Source organism: Eubalaena glacialis, chromosome 6, assembly GCF_028564815.1.
Source record: "Eubalaena glacialis isolate mEubGla1 chromosome 6, mEubGla1.1.hap2.+ XY, whole genome shotgun sequence".
NCBI lineage: Eukaryota > Metazoa > Chordata > Mammalia > Artiodactyla > Balaenidae > Eubalaena > Eubalaena glacialis.
In genome coordinates, this window is record NC_083721.1 from 129,771,524 (window position 1) to 129,794,510 (window position 22,987).

Consider the following 22,987-nt stretch of genomic DNA (forward strand, 5'->3'; position numbering starts at 1 on the left):
TTTTTCAAATTTATTTATTTTAGTTATTTATTTTTGGCTGCGTTGGATCTTCGTTGCAGTGCGCGGGCTTCTCATTGCAGTGGCTTCTCTTGTTGCGGAGCATGGGCTCTAGGCGCGTGGGCTTCCGTAGTTGTGGCACATGGGCTTCAGTAGTTGTGGCTCACGGGCTCTAGAGTGCAGGCTCAGTAGTTGTGGCGCGTGGGCTTACTTGCTCTGTGGCATGTGGGATCTTCCCGGACCAGGGCTCAAACCTGTGTCCCCTGCATTGGCAGGCATATTCTTAACCGCTGCGCCACCAGGAATGTCCTTAGATGGGATTTAACAAAACCTTTTTTACGAAAATAACAAACATATACAAAAGCAGAGGAGTAATACAGTGTACTCCTCATCACCCAGCTTCAGTAAATACCAACATTTTGCCTCTCATTTCATCTATTTCTGTCACTTTTAAAAACAGTTTTATTGAGGGATAATTGACTTAAAGTAAACTGCACATATTTAAAGTGTATAATTTGATATATTTTGACATATGTACACACCCCTGAAACCATCATCACCATAATCAAGGTAAATAAACATATCCACCACTCCCAAGAGTTTCCTTGTGTCCCTTTGTAATCCCTCCTTCTTACCTCTTCCTGCTTCCCTGCCCTCTCCCACACAAGGCAACCACTGATCTGTCACTATACACGAGTTTACGTTTTCTAGACTTTTATATAAATGGAGTCATACAGTATGTACTCTTTTTGTCAGGCTTCTTTCACTCAGCATAATTATTTTGAGATTCATCCACATTGTTGAATGTGTCTGTAGTGGATTTTTGTTTGTTTGTTTTTGCTTTTTTGAGTGTATTCCATTGTATGAGTGTACCACTTTTTAAAAAATTCATTCACTTGTTGATGGACATTTGAATTTTTCCCAATTTTTGGCTACTATAAATAAAGCTGCTATGAACAATTATGTACAAGTTTTTACATGGATATATGCCTTCATTTCATTTGGGTATATATTTAGAAGTGGGATGACTTGATCATGTGGTAGGTGTATGTTAAGAAACTGCCAAACTGTTTTCCAAAGTAGCTCTATTGTTTAACATTCCCACCAGCAGTGTATGAGAGTTCCATTTCCTCTTCTTCCTTGTCTACACTTGGTATGGTTGGTCTTTTTAATTTTAGCCATGTAAGAGGTGTGTAGTGGTGTCTTACTGTTGTTTTAATTTATATGACTAATGATATTGAGCCCTTTTGTCATCCATCTGTCTCCTTTGATAGCCTCTGTTCAAATCTTTTGCCAATTTAAAAAAACTGAGCTGTTTTTCTTTTTTTTTAAAACAAATTTAGGAATTCAGGATTTTTTTTTTTTAATTTTTATTTATTTATTTATTTATTTATTTTCGGCTGCATCTTCATTGCTGCGCGTGGGCTTTTCTCTAGTTGCAGCGAGCGGGGGCTACTCTTTGTTGCGGTGCGCGGGCTTCTCATTGCGGTGGCTTCTCGTTGCGGAGCACGGGCTCTAGGCACGTGGGCATTAGTAGTTGCGGCACGCAGGCTCAGTAGTTGTGGCGCACGGGCTTAGTTGCTCCATGGCATGTGGGATCTTCCCGGACCAGGGCTTGAACCCGTGTCCCCTGCATTGGCAGGCCGACTCTTGGCCACTGCGCCACCAGGGAAGCCCTGAGCTGTTTTCTTATTATTGTATGTTGAGAGTTCTTTATGTATTCTGGATACAAGTTCTTTATATGATTTGTAAGCATTTTCTCCTGTCTGTGGCTTGTCTTTTTATATTATGGGCAGTGTCTTCCTTAAGAGCAGAAGTTTTTAGTTTTGGTGATGTTCATTTTATCAATTTTTTATTTTATGAATTGTGCTTATGGTGTTGTATCTAAGAATTCTTTGCCTAATCCAAGATCACAAGATTTTCTCCTATGTTTTCTTCTAGAGGATTTACAGTTTTAGTGTTTACATTTAGGCCTACAATCCATTTTGGGTTTATAATTTTTGATGTGAGATATGGATTGAGCTTCATTTTCTTAGCATATGGATGTCTACTAATTCCAACACCATTTGTTGAAAAGACTTTCTTTTTTCTCATAGAATTACCTTTACATCTTTGTTGAAATCAGCTGCCCATTCACATTTTAAAAAATGGAATAATTTAAAGCAAATGCCAAGCATAGTGTCATTTTATCCCTATATATACTTCATTATGTGTCTCTGACTGATAAAGACTGGTTTTTAGAAACATAACATTCCATTATTATGCCTCACAAAATGAACAGTTTCCTTAAAATTATCTGATATTTAATCCATATTTAAATTTCCCAGGTTGTTTCAAATCAGTCTCCGAAGTTGACCAATAAAGGGTTTTTCTCTATCATTATTGTCTCATATTTGTATATATTTGATGTGTTTCAATCCATGGATGTCATTATTGTTTTTGATGCCCCAAAATGCTTCAAGTTGGCGCCTGTCTCTTTTGACACGATACTTGAATGTTTTGAATAAATGGGATTTGAACCTTATTTTGTTTTTTTGTTTTTTTTAACTTCAGTGCCCATGTTCTTCCCAGGATTATCGTTGTGCTTTCTTGACTGAAGCCCTTAAGGAATAGATGAGACTTAAATGGCCCAGTTGAAGGGTGCATTTGTTGGAATAGTGGTTTGGTACGGGCAGTGTCAACATATCTGTGAACATAGGTCTAGCAGCAGGAGGCAAAAGGCACTTGTGGCACAAGAGCCTAGATTGTGGAGTAGTCGGAGAAGCAAAGAGAAACAGGCCAGAGTCATAGCGTAAAGGGCCTTGCCAGCTGGTTTGGGGGATTTGGTCTTTTTAATACTTTGGTGGTGGGTCATGGGACTAAGTTCATGACATTTTGTTTCTCTCGTGAGCTTGATAGAAAATTATTTTTGAAGGAAGGCCCTCTTGATTGCCATTTTTCATGGAGTTTGCCAAGAAAAATTTGGTTGAAGAAGCGGATATCAATTCTCTAAGTAAAGTCTGGAGAGAATCCCCTGTTGAGTGGTTGTTAACTGGATTTCTCAGGAGCCTGTACTCCTTAAACCTTTCCTCTTTCACATGTCATATACTTATTATGTTGAATTTGAATCAGTATGGTATATATACGTAATTTATGTAGTGATAACCAAAAATATTTTTAAGTTACGGTGGCTTACTCTTGCTTAACTTAATTGGCCTCCTGTTACATTGTTGGCTATATTGAAATCCAAGGACTAATTATGGATTGGTGAGCTTTATCATGTTTTAGTATAAAATTTGGCTAATTAATTCACTAAGTTTTACTTACTGATTTCTAGAGCCCCATGGTTATGAATGTGCTTCCGCTTCATAATGCCTCCTGCTATGGCAGACATCCTTGACATCTGGGCAGTGGATTCACAGATAGCATCTGATGGCTCCATACCCGTGGATTTCCTTTTGCCCACTGGGATTTATATCCAGTTGGAGGTACCTCGGGAAGCTACCATTTCCTATATTAAACAGGTATGTTATCAGGCTGAATTTCTATAAACATAGCTTACTTACTATATCACTTAGGGGAAAATGTTCCTCCATTTTAGAATGTTATTAATGTAAATCATATGGTAAATTTGAGAGAAGTTTATAAGTCATTACATTTTAAAGATTTTGATCCATACTCTGTCTTGGATCTTGTTTATTGGCTATATAAAACATTCTCATTTCACTCCCACTCACTTTTAATTTTTTTAAAAATCCACGTGTGATACCTGAATGAAGACAAACTAGCTTATGTTAGCTAGTTTGAAAGGTTTGTTCAGGTTATCAAAAGGAATTTGACATTGTTCTAGAAAGTTTTATTTTGAGGTAAGATCTTTGTACTAATTGTCTTTGAGCTTATCACTTTTGTTTTTCCTCAAGTGATTTTTCATTGGTTGTCTCTTCTCTCCTTTTCCTTCCCATTCTAATCCCCATTTTCTGTCCCCATCCCCACTATTTTTCATGGTCACTCTGGGGGAAAAAAAGGTTTTCTGCTGTTCAGTAGATTTTTTTCCCCCAGTAATGAATGCTGTGTCCTCATTTGAAAGCAAATTCTTTCACATAACAAGGCTTGCATGTTTTGTTGGATGATTTTTTTCAAGCGAATTGGTGAGTACTATTGATTTGTGAAGATTATGACTTATAAGTAAAATTATTTTCCTAAACTTTCTCTTTAATGTTTTTCAAATAGCTGAACCCAATATGGAAATTGGGGTTTATGATATATTTAAGAAAAAGTATTTATGACAAACCTTTTTAAAGCGCTTGACTTTGGACAGCCTTTTAACTCTTTTCCAAGCTTCTTCATCAGGGAGACATAAGAATTCTAGAACTGCATAATCCCTTAAGTGGAAAGGGATCACTTTTTAATTGTTTTGGGCACCCTCCAGGGGCAGATAGTACACTTATTTTTATAGTCACAAGTGACAGGTATGGATGCCTGTGGCTATAGCTGAAGCTGAATTAACCATTGAAACCTTGCTCCTTTAAAAAAAACTTATTGTTGTAAAATATGTATAACATAAAATTTACCGTAAGAGTCATTTTTAGGCACACAGTTTCTTGGTATTAAGTATATTCACAGTGTTGCCCAATCCATCACCACTATCCATTTCCAGCACTTTTCATCATCCTAAACACAGACTCTGTACTTAGTAAATAATAAACTTCCCCTCTCCTAGTCCCTGGTAATCTCTATTCTAGTTTCTGTCTATATGAATTTGTTTATTCGAGCTACCTCATGTAAGTGGAATCACACCGTAGTCGACCTTTTGTGTCTGGTTTTCTCAATTAGCATAATATTTTAAAAGTTCATTCATGTTGTTACAGGTATCTAAATTTCATTCCTTTTTAAGACTGAATAGTATTCCATTGTATGAATATACCACATTTTGTTTATTCATTCATCTTTTGATAGACATTTTGGTTATAATCATCTTTTGTCTTTTGTGAATAATGCTGCTCTGAACATTGATGCACAAGTATCTGTATGAATCCCTGCTCTCCATATGTTGGATCATATGGTAATTCTGTTTTAACTTTTTAAGAAACTGCTAAACTTTTTTTTTTACAATGACTGTACCATTTTACTTTCCCACCAGCAATGCAAAAGGGTTCCAGTTTCTCAAAATGCTAGCCAACACTTGTTTTCCTTTTTTTTTTTTTAAGTAATAACCATTCTTATGACTGTGAAGTGGTACCTCATTTTAGTTTTTATTTGCATTTCCCTAATTGCTAATGATTTCAAGCATCTTTTCATGTTCTTATGGACCATTTGTAGACTTGTCTGTTCAAGACCATTGCCTATTTTTTAATTCAATTGTTTTTTGTTGTTGAGTCATGGGAGTTCTTTAATGTATTCTGGATGGTAATCTCTTATCAAACATATAATTTGAAAATAATTTCTCCTATTCTGTGAGTTGCCTTTTCACTCTCATAATAGTGTCCTTTGATACAGAAAAGTTTCTAATTTTGATGAAGTCCAGTTTACCTAGTTTTTGTTATTTTTTTTTGCCTAGCATCAATTTCTCTTGTTTGTTTTATATAACTGAATCTGAGGATTGGCCACGATTTTTATCCCTCAGCTGTTGGCTTTTGTCCTGGTTGCAGTTAAAATATGTAATCCACCTTGTGTTTGTGTGATGACCTTTTATATGATCTCATCCAGGAGACTTCAGGGGAGATCATGAGAAATTGATTCTGCTCATCCTGACAGGACAGTGCTAGTTAATGGAGATAACTCTGGTGAATAGAAAAGAATTCAGGACAAAAATAATGTAAATTTTGTATGGAGGTGATAGATGATACATACTTTAAATGTTCTTTTTTTTAATTAGAAATTATTTATGTTCACAAGAATGCTAAATATGGAAGTCTTCAGTGATTCTTATTCTTCATAGATTTTCACGTTTAATACTTTTGTTTATATAAATGCATTTTTTTGCATTATACCATTATATTACTTTACAAAAATGGGTTAAATACCTTTCATATTCTCTTACAATTTGCTATTTTTAAAAGAAACCAACCTTAATATATCTCGTATAGCTTTCCATGTTACCGTGTTTTTCTGTTTAATTTTCACAGTTCTGTAATATTCCGTAATTCACTTAACTGATCCCTTATTGCTAAGCATTTTGCTTGTCCTCAGTTTTTGAGTTTTCCAAAGAGTGCTGCAGTGAGCATCCTTGTAGATATATCTTTGTACACTTGAGCAAGTATTTCCATTTCAGAAGATGTCTTATTACTTTTTCCTGCAGATGTTATGGAAACAAGTTCATAATTACCCAATGTTTAACCTCCTTATGGAAATTGACTCCTATATGTTTGCATGTGTGAATCAAACTGCTGTATATGAGGAGCTTGAAGATGAAACAAGAAGACTCTGTGATGTCAGACCTTTTCTTCCAGTTCTCAAATTAGTGACAAGAAGTTGTGACCCAGGGGAAAAATTAGACTCAAAAATTGGAGTCCTTATAGGAAGAGGTAATTTAAAAAATTCTTATTATGAATTTTTAACATGTTTGTTGCTATCTGTATAAACATGTAGTCAGTATGATCTAAGACGTTGCTTTGCAAGGTGTGGTCCATGGACCAATGCTGGTCTGTACATTGTTCCCAGTCTGAGATAAAGTAAGTATAGAAATCAAGAATAAACTTCTCTAACGATGTGATATTGCCACAACATCCAAGGGTGTGTGTATTTTTTATCTTTTTCTTTTCCAGTGACTTATTTTTTTAAAATTTATTTTATTGAAGTATAGTTGATTTACAATGTTGTGTTAATTTCTGCTGTATAAAGAAGTGATTCAATTATGCATAAATATACATTCTTTTCCATATTCTTTTCCATTATGGTTTATCACAGGATATTGTATATAGTTCCCTGCACTATACAGTAGGACTTGTTGTTTATCCATTCTATATATAATAGTTTGCATCTGCTAATCCCAAACTCCCAATCCATCCATCCCCCTCCCCTCCCCCTTGAAAACCACAAGTCTGTTCTGTATGTCTGTGAGTCTGTTTCTGTTTTGTAGATAAGTTTATTTGTGTCATATTTTAGATTCCACATATAAGTGATATCATATGGTGTTTGTCTTTCTCTTTGTGACTTACTTCACTTAGTATGATAATCTCTTGGTCCATCCATGTTGCTGCAAATGGCATTATTACATTTTTTTTTATGGCTGAGTAGTATTCCATTGTGTATATATACCACATTTTCTTTATCCATTCATCTGTCGACGGACATTTAGGCTGTTTCCATGTCTTGGCTAATGTGAATAGTGCAGCTATGAACATAGGGGTGCATGTATCTTTTTGAATTATAGTTTTGTTTGGATGTATGCCCAGGAGTGGGATTGCTGTATCATGTGGCAACTCTATATTTAGTGTTCTGAGGAACCTCCATATATTGTTTTTCACGGTGGCTGAACCAAGTTACATTCCCACCAACAGTGTAGGAGGGTTCCCTTTTCTCCACACCCTCCAGCATTTATTTGTAGACTTTTTAATGATGGCCATTCTGACCAGTGTGAGGTGATATTTCATTGTAGTTTTGATTGGCATTTCTCTAATAGCGATGTTGAGCATCTTTTCATGTGCTTGTTGGCAATCTATATGTCTAGTGAATAATTTTTATTTTATAAAAGTATTGGTTTTTTGCAAATTTGAAATTAAAAAGTTGTTCCTTTGCCTCAGGTACTTTGAGAAGCCCTTTTTTAGAGATGCATCCTCAGTTTCTTGTGAACTACCCCTGTAGTATGAACGTAATTTATGCACAACTCTCTATGCTAACCGAGACTTTAAGCTGATTGATGTTTCCATAAATTTTACTCCATAAGTAAAATTATCTTTTTTTAAAAATTATTAATTAATTAATTAATTAATTTTTGGCTGTGTTGGGTCTTCCTTGCTGCGCGTGGGCTTTCTCTAGTTGCGGCGAGCGGGGTCTACTCTTCGTTGAGGTGCGTGGGCTTCTCATTGCAGTGGCTTCTCTTGTTGGGAGCATGGGCTCTAGAGCGCAGGCTCAGTAGCTGTGGCGCACGGGCTTAGTTGCTCCGCGGCATGTGGGATCTTCCCGGACCAGGGCTCGAACCCGTGTCCCCTGCATCGGCAGGCGGATTCTTAACCACTGTGCCACCAGGGAAGCCCTAAAATTATCTTTTAAGTAGAAGTTACTTTTATAGCAAGTCAAGATATATCATGCCCACATTATTCTTTGCATATTAATTTCAGGGAAAATTGTAACACAGTAAACACGGAGCAGTCTCTCTTGCTATAGTAATCTTAGATGTCTAAAGGGCCAATGGTATCCTGCCTTAAGACAAGGTATTAACTTGAATTGCATACTGCAGGGGATTACTGAGGAGGAGACTTTGAAGTTTAAGTACAAAACCAAAAAAATCTGTAGAGTGTTGGATCTGGATTGGCTACCTGCATTGATCACATTCACTCTTATAGGATAATATAGTACCATCACCTTTAAGATAGTGAGTACCTTTAAGATACTATTCTTTGATCTTGACCTATAGTTAATTCAGGCTAGCTAATGATTACACAGTGGGACTAAACTCTTCCCTTTGAGTACTTAGAACAGCAGCTTGTTTATTTACTGAATGACACCCTGGTATTTAAAAATGTTTGATTATTTCAGATGATAGCTAGTTTGCTTTGGCAATGACTTTTTCCCCCATTAAATAGGCTTGTAATTGTATACCATACAGATTTTTCAAAAATATATTAATAGCTTCAATAGAAAGCATTCCTTTCTATTTTTTAGAGCTCCGAAGATTTTTTCTAAACTTTTAATTATTCTCCATTAGTAAAAATTTTTCCTTTGAATTAAATAGTGTGTGTAAAAGTAGAAAGAATAAAAAAATCACTTATAGTCTTATCCAAGACAAGAATATCCACTGATAATATTTTGATATAGTTCTTTTTAAGCAGTTTTGTGTGCGTGTTTGTGAAAATATTGTTTTTCTGTATTTTTCTGCTGATATTTAGGGAAGCTGAAATATTTGACAATTCAAAAGGTCAGCATCACAGAGAGAGTTAACTTTTATGAGAATATAGGTGTCTTTTTGAGATTTACCATCTTTTCAAAACTTAGATCACTGTGCTCTCTTTGGGTCTTGATCTCCAAAGCATATGGAATCATTAGCCACCATTATCTGTACCTAAGCTTGTCAGATTTACCAAATAAAAATACAGTAGATCCATGGGATACTCTTAATGCCAAAAAGTCATTCACTATTTATCTAAAATTCAAATAGAATGGACATACGGTGTTTTTTTTTTGTTTTTTTTTTTTTTTAAATTTGACAACTCTAACTTTACCCTACTAACAGCACAGAGATCTAATATATATTAAAATTGAATTTCTCTTTCTATAAACAATGTACCATATTTCATATTTCTTTTAGTGTATAAAGCTTATTGTACAAAAATTTTTTTATGCAACGTGCCCTGCAATTTGAATGACTAAGAAAATGCCACGAGTGTTTTTATTGCATTGAATTAAACAGTTTATAAGCTCTTAAAATTTATAAATTGTACTTTAGATCCTCAGCAGTTTAGGAAAGCTGGCCTTATGATCATATACACAAATTCAATTGTTAACATTCATTTAGGAAGTTGAGTAAGTCTGTTTTGATGTTTTAGAATGAAATTTTACTTTAAATACCTAACAAGTCATTTTTTGTAGTTGCTGATTTGTATGTGATGACTACAACCGGGACTTTGTGAGGTCATGCCTCCTGGGAAAACAATGAACAATTATTTCAATTTAACTTCAGGAGCAAGTTTGCTGCCTCTTCCTCCCCAGCGAAAACAATAGAACCTTTACAGACATAACTGCCCTGACGGGTCTAAAAATACCTTTTCCTGAAAGACGATATGCCTAATTATTTCATTTTCTGTTTATCCTCAATAATTATTTATAGAGCTACTGTTGAGGTTCTGATTATTCTCTGTAGTGAAGGTACTTGTTACTCCTGCATTAATTTCTCCAAATACCCAGTAGTAAATCTTGATCAGAGGATTTTGTCAGCATCCTGAAAAAAGTATTTGAACACTTTTTCTCCTCACCTATCTAAAGCTGTGGCATACCTTAAAGTGAAGGAAATACATAGTCTGTAGGATTTTAACAGTATCTTTAATCTGAAGAAATTATTCATTCAGTACTTCTTTAATATCAAAAATTTATATTTGACTGTAAACTATACAGTACTCTTATCTTAAAATTTAAGCTTTGCTATCAAATTTTCATACCACAAGACATATAGGCAATTAACTAGGCTTAAAATTAAATTTCTTAGCCTAACTTTTTATTTTTGGCAAAGTTTCTATTTTTAAGAGATCTTTATAGTAGTTCCCCAATTCAGGCTTCATCTGTTTCTTCCTTTTTCTTTCTTTCTTTCTTTTTTCTTTCTTCCTTCCTTCCTTCCTTCCTTTCTTTCTTTCTTTGTTTTAATTTTTATTGGAGTATAGTTGATTTACAATGTTATAGTAGTTTCAGGTGTACAGCAAAGTGAATCAGTTATGCATACACATATATCCACTCTTTTTTTTTTTAAGATTCTTTTCCCATATAGGCCATTTCTGAGTATTGAGTAGAGTTTCCTGTGCTATACAGCAGGTTCTTATTAGTTATCTATTTTATATATAGTAGTGTGTATATGTCAATCCTAATCTCCCAATTTATCCCTCCCCCCGCCATATCCCCTGATAACCATAAGTTTGTTTTCTACATCTGTGACTCTACTTCTGTTTTGTAAATAAGGTCATTTGTACCCTTTTTTTTTTTTTTAAGATTCCACATATTAACAGTATCATATGATATTTGTCTTTCTGTGTCTGACTTACTTCAGTCAGTATGACAATCTCTAGGTCCATCCATGTTGCTGCAAATGGCATTATTTCGTTCTTTTTTATGGCTGAGTAATATTTCAATGTACATATGTTCCACATCTTCTTTATCAGTCCCTCTGTCGATGGATATTTAGGTTGCTTCCATGTCTTGGCTATTGTAAATAGTGCTACAATGAACATTGGGGTGCATGTATCTTTTCAAATTATGGTTTTCTCTGGATATATGCCCAGGAGTGGGATTGCTGGGTCATATGGTAGTTCTATTTTTAGTTTTTTAAGGAACCTCCATACTGTTCTTTATAGTGGCTGTACCAGTTTACATGCCCACCAACAGTGTGGGACGGTTCCCTTTTCTCCACACCCTCTCCAGCATTTATTGTTTGTAGATTTTTTGATGGTGGCCATTCTGACCGGTGTGAGGTGATAATGTCATTGTAGTTTTGATTGCATTTCTCTAATAATTAGTGATGTTGAGCATCTTTTCATGTACTTTTTGGCCATCTGTATGTCTTCTTTCAAGAAATGTCTGTTTAGGTCTTCTTCTCATTTTTTGATTGGGTTGTTTGTTTTTTTGTTATTGAGCTGCATGAGCCGTTTGTATATTTTGGACATTAATCCCTTGTTGGTTGCTTTGTTTGCAAATATTTTGTCCCATTCTGAGGGTTATCTTTTTCTTTTGTTTATGGTTTCCTTTGCTGTGCAAAAGCTTTTAAGTTTAATTAGATCCCATTTGTTTATTTTTGTTTTTATTTTCATTACTTTAGGAGGTGGATCGGAAAAGATCTTGCTTCGATTTATGTCAGAGAGTGTTCTGCCTCTGTTTTCCTCTAAGAGTTTTATAGTATCTGCCCTTACATTTAGGTCTTTAATCCATTTTGAGTTTATTTTTGTGTATGGTGTTAGGGAGTGTTCTAATTTCATTCTTTTACATGTAACTGTCCAGTTTTCCCAGCACCACTTATTGAAGAGACTGTCTTGTCTACATTGTATATTCTTGCCTCCTTTGTTTTGTTGTTGTTGTTTAAAATATTTATTTATTTTGGCTGTGCTGTGTCTTAGTTGTGGCACACGGGATATTTGTTGTGGCATGCGGGATCTTTAGTTGCGGCATGCAGACTTCTTAGTTGTGGCATGCGGGCTTCTTAGTTGCAGCATGCAGACTGTTAGTTGTGGCATGCATGCAGGAACTAGTTCCCCGACCAGGAATCACATCCTGGGCTCCTTGCATTGGGAGCGCAGAGTCTTAGCCACTGGACCACTAGGGAAGTCCACTTGCCTCCTTTGTTATAGATTAGATAACCATTCATCAGTTTCTTAAAAAGCAGATTGTCAGAGATTGGGATTTAGTGAGTCTGGGATGTATGAAAGAAATCTGTACTTTTCAGTTGACTCTCATAGTTATGTGAAAAGAGTCCCTTATTTATATTATATTGAAAAAAATTACCAAAACAATAGCAATTGCAATTCAACAGTTTATATTGAGTATTTATACTTGAGAACCACAGCACTGAACTTGGGTGATGTGGTCTTTGTCTGCTTGGAGCTCACAATCCAGTGGGAAATAATGATCAGTAAACAGACAGTTACAATACAATGTATAAGCTGCTATAAGTCAAGGAGGGTCACTTAAATCAACTGGGTGAGTCAGGGACTTCCTCTTTGCAGACAAACAGCTAAACTGTGACTTAAGCACTCATTAGGAGTTGAGTAGGTGAAAGGAGATGGAAGAAGGAAAAGCAAATGGGAATGGCATATAGGAAGGATGGCCTATTCAAGGAATAAAAGAAATTGACTATGATTTGCTTAAGGGGACAGCTAGGATAAGCAGGAAGTCCAGAGAGGCAACTGGCTTCAGAGCATGCAGAGCCATCGAGGCCATGTAAAAAGTAGAGATTTAATTCATAAGAGCAATTGGGAAGCTGTTGAAGGGATTTAAGTAGGGGAGTAACATCATCAGATTTTCATTTTAGAAAAATTATTTAGGTTGGGGAATGGAAATGGATTGGAGGGATTAAGATTGTGAGTAGAGAAATTAATGAAAAACTGATGTAGTAATTAATCCATGGGAGAGATGGTGGTAGCTAGGATTAAGGTAATGGCTATAGGACCTAAGAGAACTGGACAGAGTTGAGAGACATTTAGAAAGTGGATTAGACATGACTTTTAGTAGATAAAGGGAGATAAAGAGTTTGATTTTTGTTAGATGTATCTATTATTAGGTATTCAGTTCCATTTCCTTATCTGTAGTACCGATGATCTGTGAATAGAAATAGTTGGAACAGTGCAAAGGAAGAAGCTCTAAGATACTTAAGGTAGTTTGCTTAAATTACAGTTCATTCATATAGCTGATTTAGAGTAATATATTTTATTCCAGATCTAAAACTATCCAAGAAATCATATTTTACCCTCAAGATTTTACCTTTGTTGTATTATGGAACTTAAACATTTTAATTTTTCTATATTTAATACCTCAAATCGATGCTAATATTTGTTTTAGAAATAATGACTGTTTTAATAGATGTAAATAGACAATGCAGGTAAGTCCACTATCAAGATAACACTCATTGACGTGCATATATTCAAATGATATAGTATTGATTTGGCCCTACAGAATGAAAAGTAACAGCTTGCCCCACTGTGCTTCCCTCTCCAACACTATGAAATGCTGTTAATATTATCTCAATTTTCAAGGCAAAAATTTATACGCATTCTATATTCTTTGTTTTGAATTTGCATAAAAGGAATCTTGAGAGACCCATTGTGTCCCTGCTTTATATATTTAATATATCTGGGACTTTTATCCTAACAACACAGATCTATTTCATTCATTTTAGCACTTGTACCACTCTATCATGGTATATGGATGTATCTTAATTTTTTTAACCAGGTCTTAATGATTATCTTTAGGTTATTTCCAGTTTTTTATTTATTATAAACAAAGCTACAGTGAACATGCTTGTACTGATATCATGTTATCTGTACAATTATTTCCATAGATTTGTGGAAATAAACAATCATGCAAATGAGAACAGACTTTTTACTCAGAGCTTGCTATAATAAAGGAATTTTGTGTTTGGCAGTGACTCAAAGTCAGGCAGGGGAGTGATAAAGTTTTATGGTAGAGAAAGTGGATGGCTTTCATGTATGCCTGATGGAAGTTGCTGGCAGGAGGAAGCTCAAGGTGGGCTCACGAGAAGCTGGGCATCTTACGTGGTTGGTTTGGGGAACATATTTGACTTTCACTGGTTGGTCCTGAGTCTCTCAGGTTGCAGTTCCTGTTGGTGGAATACCAAGGTCAAAACGTGTGTGTGTGTGTGAGTGTGAGTTCTAATAAATATTAAATATGCCTATTTCTCTTCTATCCCTTCCAGCTTAAGGTTTTGTCCAACTTTAAAATGTTTGCCAATCTGATAGGTAAAAACTAATGCACATATAAAAATTTATACATGTTCTTTTATTATTTTAGATATCTAGAATTATTTATTAGAATAATTATAAGCTTATGAACAGGCTGTTATATATAGTTATCTTCATGGCAGAAGTGGTTCATAATTCAGTACAACAAAAAATAGTTTTATGTTTATGAGATTTTTGACTAATTGATATACTATAACCATTGTTGAAAAATCACAGTAAACTGAAAGTTTATAAAATTTAAGTTTATTGAGTTTTAAGTTAAGTAATAACTTGAGTTTTAGGCTTATTTGTAAAGTTTTCAGATTCTTAGCCTTTCTTAAATATTTTAAATGTGATTTACTTGATTTGTAAAGAAAAACTGTGGCTCTTTCATATGTGGTTTTAAAATAGTACTGTGAATTTCAGTGATTATCTTTTTAAAATTGGTAACCAACTATATTTTTTTAAGAGGTTTCAAGTTTGTATTCTTTAGAAATCTAATTGTATGTTCATCTTCTATACATGAAGTTCGTTATTTTATCTTGAATATTCTTTTTATCTTTCATAATATTCTCTTTATCTTTCATAATATTTTCCTGCTCAGTTTTGTTGGCTTCATAAAAACCAAGCATCCAAATTATCTTTTTTTGGGTATATTTTGTATTCTCGTTGCTACTCAAAATGACACGTTTAAAATTTTTGTTTAGGTCTGCATGAATTTGATGCCTTGAAGGATCCTGAGGTGAATGAATTCCGAATAAAAATGCGCAGATTCAGTGAGGAAAAGATTCAGTCGCTTGTGGGATTGTCTTGGATGGATTGGCTAAAGCACACCTATCCACCAGAGCATGAACCATCCATTCCTGAAAATTTAGAAGATAAACTTTACGGAGGAAAGCTCATTGTGGCTGTTCATTTTGAAAATTGTCAGGTAGTATTATATTATTTTAAGAAATACTTTATAATAAATTTGTGAATTTTACCAGAATGCAGCACCAATGTTAGAGGAGGCTGTTGCTCACCTAGTAAACACTGACAAAGAGCATTTTTAGATTTAAGATGGAAATATATTTAGGATTATATCTGACAACCTAAAGTGACACATCCTTTGCACATATATGGTTTTTTGATGCATTTTTGTCTAGATCGGGGTCCGCAAACTGCAGTGGTTTTGAATGGTTTTTATATTTTTAAAGGGATGTAAAAAACTCAAAGAATTTTGAAGGATGTTAAAAAGAAAAGAAAGAAGAATATGTGACAGATACTCATATGTTGTTAGCAAAGCCTAGTTCTTTAGAGAAAAAGTTTGCCAACCCCTGGTATAGATAATGTTTTTTTTTTTTTTTAAAGGTTTTTTTTTTTTTAAACTTTTAAAAAAAAATTTATTTATTTTTATTTATTTTTGGGTGTGTTGGGTCTTCGTTTCTGTGCGAGGGCTTTCTCTAGTTGCGGCGAGCAGGGGCCACTCTTCATCGCAGTGCGCGGGCCTCTCACTATCGTGGCCTCTCTCGTGGCGGAGCACAGGTTCCAGACGCGCAGGCTCAGTCGTTGTGGCTCACGGGCCTAGTTGCTCCGTGGCATGTGGGATCTTCCCATACCAGGGCTCGAACCCGTGTCCCCTGCATTGGCAGGCACATTCTCAACCACTGCGCCACCAGGGAAGCCCCGATAATGTTGTTTAATGTAGATATAATTTTATTTTCTCATGTGATTTTTCTCTTGTCTATAAAATGAAAGGTTTGATCAAAGAGCTCTTTTTTTCCATTTTCTTACATTTGCATTCTGTGAATATGTGAACTAAGTGCCGATACAGAATTGGGCATTATAATAGAGTGTATATATAGTTAATCTGTATCTGAATGTTCATAACAATTTTACAAACTAGATTATGCTACTGCCTTTATATGAAGTGTGCTCATTTTATCATCTAGTCTCTGGCCTTAGAATTAGGGTAGGAGTACAAGGATATTTTGTTTTGTTCTTCAATTTCTGTGATAACAATAACAAAACCTTTATCAGTAGCCATTCTATATTGAGCACTTTACTATGCCAGGAATTATGAAAGGTATTTTTGAAATATATTATCTACTTCTCACAACAACCCAATAAAGTGTTGTTATTTTATCCCCATTTTATAGTGAAGAAACTGAAAGGGAGAGAAGTTTGAGTTCTTTTGTGCCCTGCGTCATAGCTGGTCAGTGGTAGAGCCAGGATTTTTACCAGGTGTTTCTCATTTTATCAAGTCGGCCTCCTTTCCAAAAACACGTTATTAAGTATTTGTTAGGTCAGATGTAAAAAAAGGATCCTACATTCAGGCATTTTGCAAAGGAAGTTTGTCTAGAGAAAAAAAAAAGAAAACAATTTGCCACTCTATACTGAGATATGTTGAGACTCAAGTTCAATTTAAGCCAAGAATTGGATATCATAAAGTGTAAAGATCAAATTTAAAATACTGTTTAGGGAATTCTGCATTGTTGAAAGAGCTGAAATAGGGAATTTTACTGTTAAAAGGTGATTAGAATTCAACTTGAAAATACCTGCTCCGGGCAATTTGTCCATCTAGGTCAGTTTGAATTTCATCACATATGGGTCAAACCTCTACTGGATATACAAATTTTAATGTGATCATCATTGTAACAAAGTATATGTGAAAAGAAGTGTTTTGAAGTTAGAAGAGAAATATAGATGTAAAATCTTATTGGATTCAAGCAGTCATAGAACTTAACGGTGAAAGGAGTTTAGACATCATCTAGGCAGACTCTTTATATAACATAATAATTCTTTTCACCATCCTTTATATCCTGTGTCTCTAACCAAATACAACCAGTTGCTATGGGAACGCTCTGCCTACTGAAGTAGAATGTTTTCACTGTGAGCAAGCACACATTTAAATTTTGAATTTAAAAAATTAAATTAAAACTGTCTTTCTGTGACTTCTGCTTGTCTGGTTATACTTTCCTATTTAATAAGTATCCATTCAATCTCTCTTTATTCTACATGCCAGATATTCAGATAATTCGAATATAGCTATCATATGTCTCCTTAGTCTCCTTTTCTTCTGGCTAAATACTTCCCAGGGATTAAACCAAAAATTCGTAGAGTTTTTGATCATACAGAATAGTAAATTTTTAAGTTATGAAATAATTTTAGGAAGTCACATAGAGTTTATAGATTTTTTTTTTTTAATAAATTTATTTATTTTATTTATTTATTTTTGGCTGTGTTGGGTCTTCGTTGCTGGGCGTGGGCTTTCTCTAGTTGCGGTGAGCGGGGGCTACTCTCCGTTGCGGTGCACGGGCTTCTCATTGCGGTGGCTTCTCTTGTTGCGGATCACGGGCTCTAGGCACGCGGGCTTCAGTAGTTGTGGCACGTGGGCTCAGTAGTTGTGGCTCACGGGCTCTAGAGCTCAGGCTCAGTAGTTGTGGCTCGCGGGCTCTAGAGCTCAGGCTCAGTAGTTGTGGCGCACGGGCTTAGTTGCTCCGCGGCATGTGGGATCTTTCCGGACCAGGGCTCGAACCCATGTCCCCTGCATTGGCAGGCGGATTCTTAACCACTGCTCCACCAAGGAAGCCCGAGTTTATAGATTTTTATTTAGGCTATTATTGCTTTAAAAAAAAACCAAACCCCATACCGTAATTTATTGCCAACACTATTTCATAAGTGAATAAACATTTTACCATCAAAAAATAGGAATGACAGAATCTCAGAATAAAGGATGTTTGGCAACCTACTCCATCATACATGCATCTCCCCGCCCACCCCCCCTCAAATTCTATAAAATTCTCATTTGGCCATTTCACCATCACTGCTGATAACCAGCATTGGGAAGCAGCATGTGGGAACACTAAACTAAAAATGAGATGAACTGTAACAAGGTATTCATTTAGGTTAAAAAATGATTTTCCAGGATTGGTAGGGGGAAAGAAAATTTACTGGAAATTAAATGTAAAGGATGTACATGTGTAAACATTATGTATAGTTGTATACAGTGTAGTACTTAATAATAAGTACAAATGTAAAGAGTGATTTTTTTTTTTCCAGTGTAAATACAAAATTGCTTCTTTTTTTACCCCCCTTTTTAGGATGTGTTTAGCTTTCAAGTATCTCCTAATATGAATCCTATCAAAATAAATGAATTGGCAATCCAAAAACGTTTGACTATTCATGGGAAAGAAGATGAAGTTAGCCCCTATGACTATGTGTTGCAAGTCAGTGGGAGAGTAGAATATGTGTTTGGTGATCACCCACTAATTCAGTTCCAGGTATGTGTTTTAACTATCAATTTACCATTTATTTACATTTAGTCATGAATTCTTTGAGTAGATGTTTTATGCAGGGAATTGATGTGCCTCAGGTTATTTTTGGAATATAGTGGAGTTTAAATAAGATATGTGCATTGCGACACCCCTTCCCCCAGCATAAGGTATGCTATTTAAAGAAGCTTTGCCTTCAAGGAACTTGAGGATATTTTTGTTGAAATTACATTTGGAGACTAAAAAATGGTCGTTACATAAAGAATGCTGGGTTAAGTGCCAAGTTAGAGGTAAATAGTAACAGAATTTTAGGAAAATATGTGATTACTCTTTCTTTAAAAATTTATTTTATTTATTTATTTATTTTTGGCTGCATTGGGTCTTCGTTGCTGCGCTCAGGCTTTCTCTAGTTGCGGCGAGCGGGGGCTACTCTTCGTTGTGGTGTGCAAGCTTCTCATTGCCGTGGCTTCTCTTGTTGTGGAGCACAGACTCTAGGCGCACGGGCTTCAGTAGTTGTGGCACGCTGGCTCAGTAGTTGTGGCTTGTGGGCTCTAGGCTCACGGACTTCAGTAGTTGTGGCGCGCGGGCTTAGTTGCTCTGCGGCATGTGGGATCTTCCCTGACCAGGGCTTGAACCTGTGTCCCCTGCATTGGCAGACGGATTCTTAACCACTGTGCCACCATGGAAACCTGTGGTTACTCTTATTTGTGATTTTTGTTGTTTGTTTTAAGCAGGAGGGATACAGGCATGCCAGTTATTAAGTGATGTCTGTTTCAGAAGGAACTCTGATTTATTACCAGGTAACAGGGGATTTTGTATCCTCCCCTTCTTTTTTTTTTTTTCAGATTTTTAGTGTAGCCCTTAATCCTTGGTTTAGTAGGTAGAAGGTCTAGCAGCAGTTATAACCTCTGTGCACAGCTTTGGGATCTGTGGCATTCTGACAGTAAGTGCTTGAACTCTAGCCTGTGAGAGGAAGAAGGAAGATGAAAAGTGCTTGGTGGTAACATCTAAGTACTGACTTCTTCCCTTCATGTTCTGCCATCTTTTAAGTAGCCTCCTGCTTCTTTAACACTTTTTTTTAAACCTTAATAAGGGGAAAGTATATTGTTTTGCTCAAACTGGAATTTGTTATTACAAAGAAAACTAAAGACGTGTGTGTTTTTTGTACAAGGTCATGTGAGAAAGAAAATATACAATGAAGGTGAAGGAACCTGAAGGAAATGAAATGATACATCTTTCATAGTGAAAAGTTTTTGAATGAATATATTTATCATACTATCATGTTAACTCCCACTTATAGGCCAGTCTGGAAATTTTTTTTTTTTTTTTCCAAAAGTGTATTTTCAGTGGTTCTGAATTGAATACAATATACTGAGTCACACTTTATATCTGTATAGGAAATTTATTATAGTGAGGAGTACGTTGGATTTCTATTCATTATGTTAGGAATCTTTGGTAATGTGAATAACCACCCCTCTTCTTATATGCCTCTGGAGAATCATCCTGGTTTCATGGAAATGAAACAGAGCATCAAGCTCAGATGGCCAGTAAGTTTTTGATGGAAAGGCAGTAATGGATGCCTGGAGCCCTGTGCTGAAAAGGTACCAGGTCTGCCTCAGAGATCCATGGAAATGTGGCCACCTCAGGACTTATAAAAAATGGCCACATGTGTACTACATATTCACCTTTCCTGACTTACTGGTCAGAGCTTGCAGTGTGGCATCACAGTCTATGACGATCAAGTCCTGCCCCTGGAAAGGTGTGCCAGTTGGTCATACTGTCATGTATTAAGTGCAGAGAAGAGAAAACAAAACATCTGTACTGTGGTACATATTTCTCCAAGGTTTAGCAAACAGAAAAGAAGTCAGACAGGTGGATTTAAATCCAGGTGTTAAAGATACTAGCTGTGTAACTTAGCCTTCTGATTTTCAGTTCTTTAATCTATTAAAAGGGGAAAATCTGTCTTTTAGAGTTATGAAGATTAGCTCTAACATACAAGAAGTATCTAGTTCAGTTCTCAGGTACGTAGATGTTCAATTAATTGTAGCAGTTTTATGTTGTGATTTTTATTTCTCATATTCTTGACATTGAGTTGTTGTTTAAGATACACTTTCACAGTGCATTTGTTCTAGTGTTGTTCAGCTTAATTTTATTCTTCTGTTGATTTAAGTTTTGCTTGAAAATCCTTACCTTATTCTTTCTTGCCACTGTAGTATATCCGGAACTGTGTAATGAATAGGACCTTGCCCCATTTTATACTTGTGGAATGTTGCAAGATCAAGAAGCTGTATGAACAGGAAATGATTGCCATAGAGGCTGCCATAAATCGAAATTCATCTAACCTTCCTCTTCCTTTACCACCAAAGAAAACTCGAATTATTTCTGTAAGTTTCATGTGTGAACCTTTGGTAACCCCAAAAGGCACGCGATTTTTTTGGTTAGGTTGTATGCTTAAGCCTCACACGTATATTCTTTGCTCAGTTTTCCTTCTGTGGAAAATGTATCTTTTCCACAGAATATTAATATTAATATGAATTAATATGAATATTCCACAGAATATTAATGCATATTTGCCAAAGATCCATCACCATTTATTAGTAATTATCTTTTTAGCTACCCTTCTTTTTCCTTACTCAGGCTGCATATGATTGTAAACAGGCCATTTATGTTTTCGATTATCTTTTGGTGCTAAAGAAAAATGCCCTCAAATTTGAGATATTTTGAGATTAGAGCTAAATGTGGGACTTCAAAGAGCAAGTTGAGCATTCTAGTAGAAAAGTTAGATGTGCTGAGATAGTTGATTTTCTGGTATATCTCATTTCTGTCAGTTTATCTATAATAGTGTTTTGGTATAATTTGTCCGTTTTCTTCTTTCTTATTGAATACTTTTAGACTTTAAATGTAACAAAGGCATCATTTTTTTCTAGAATGTAATATATTTGTATAAAGCAAATCTTAAGTTTGTATTCATTAGAACACAACAGTTTTAAAATAGTTCTTCAGTCTTAAGAAATTGCATGTTTAACCATTCCTTGATGATTAAGTTATTATCTTTATATTAATTTATTGGTCAATTCTTAATTTATGCAAAACTTTTAATACTATTTTTTAATGGTGTTTAGTGAATTTCTTAGCAATACTGGAATGCTGCCTGTTTTGCCTTGAGAACTAAGTGCTAGTGGTTGTGATGGTTAATTTAATATATGTGATTTTCAGTTGTTAGTTCAGAGGTGTATTTTCATTATTTTACCAATGGAAATGAGAACTGATAAGGCAATTTCATTGCTAGCATAGAATATTCATTTCGTTCATTAAAATACTCTGTGTTTATTTCATTTCTTTACAGCATGTTTGGGAAAATAACAACCCTTTCCAAATTGTCTTGGTTAAGGGAAATAAACTTAACACAGAAGAAACTGTAAAAGTGAGTACTTGTTAAAATTTGAATTTATCTTCTGCTCCATTATTTGAATAAGTCACTGATATGCTCAGTGAAAGTCACATTGGAGATGAATTTTACCCATATTGGTTAACTACAGGAGATAGAGTATGGTATATAGGACAATTAAGAATTTTTGTTTTAAAATATTCTTTGAATAGTTTGAGATGTACTGGATAGATTGACATTTTCCCAGTGTATATTATGGAAAAGAAATTGGTTTAGATCAAGAATTCAGCAAGTGAAATTTAAGCCAAACCTATAGGTCACATGTTTCTGTGCAGGCTTACTCTCCTTTCTCAGCTTTGCTTAGAGCTGCACAATAGCCTCTCTTACCCCCTCCCCCTTTTTTTTCCATTTAAACTTGCAGAAAATGTAATATTATTTCCTGAAATAAAATAGATGACTCTATTGTAGACCACAACTTGTTAACACATGAGGATTTATTGCAGTACCCCTACAGTTAAGACTTAACAAGGCATTTTGTCTGAAAGTGTAAAGCATACATTTTCCTCTATTTTGCTTGGCAGGAAATTAAGTGAATAGTTTTGTGATCCAAGAAAGAGATTCAGTTAGTTTGAGATGTTTGCTGGCATGAGGATATATTCAGGAGCACCTTGCCAAAGATTACCAGTGGCTTGCTTTTAGAAATGGACACTGAAGATTCTTTGGGTAGCTGTCATTAAAATAAGGGATTTTTTTCACTTATATTCTTAGCTAGATTTTAATTTTTTTTAAAGAATTTTATTTATTTATTTATTTATTGGTTGCGTTGGGTCTTTATTGCTGCACGCGGACTTTCCCTAGTTGCGGTGAGCGGGGGCTACTCTTCGTTGTGGTGTGGAGCACGGGCTCTAGGCGCACGGGCTTCAGTAGTTGTGGCATGTGGGCTCTGTAGTTGTGGCTCGTGGGCTCTAGAGCACAGGCTCAATAGTTGTGGCGCACGGACGTAGTTGCTCCACGGCATGTGGGATCTTCCTGGACCAGGGATCAAACCTGTGTCCCCTGCA

At 35.4% G+C, this 22,987-nt stretch overlaps 1 protein-coding gene across 5 annotated transcripts in view; it reads left to right on the forward strand.

Moving 5' to 3' along the window:
* The window catches only part of PIK3CB (phosphatidylinositol-4,5-bisphosphate 3-kinase catalytic subunit beta), a 193,001-nt gene that overhangs the window by 85,115 nt on the left and 84,899 nt on the right, over nucleotides 1-22,987 (forward strand). For 4 of the 5 annotated variants that reach the window (XM_061193631.1, XM_061193634.1, XM_061193632.1 and 1 more), the window contains 6 exons: nucleotides 3,314-3,500; nucleotides 6,275-6,500; nucleotides 14,993-15,216; nucleotides 18,368-18,547; nucleotides 20,752-20,922; nucleotides 21,885-21,962. In XM_061193631.1, the coding sequence (XP_061049614.1) occupies nucleotides 3,330-3,500; nucleotides 6,275-6,500; nucleotides 14,993-15,216; nucleotides 18,368-18,547; nucleotides 20,752-20,922; nucleotides 21,885-21,962 (1,050 nt within the window). In that variant the 5' untranslated portion in view covers nucleotides 3,314-3,329. The remainder of the gene's footprint in view (nucleotides 1-3,313; nucleotides 3,501-6,274; nucleotides 6,501-14,992; nucleotides 15,217-18,367; nucleotides 18,548-20,751; nucleotides 20,923-21,884; nucleotides 21,963-22,987) is intronic. The other variant, XM_061193636.1, reaches the window with a different exon arrangement.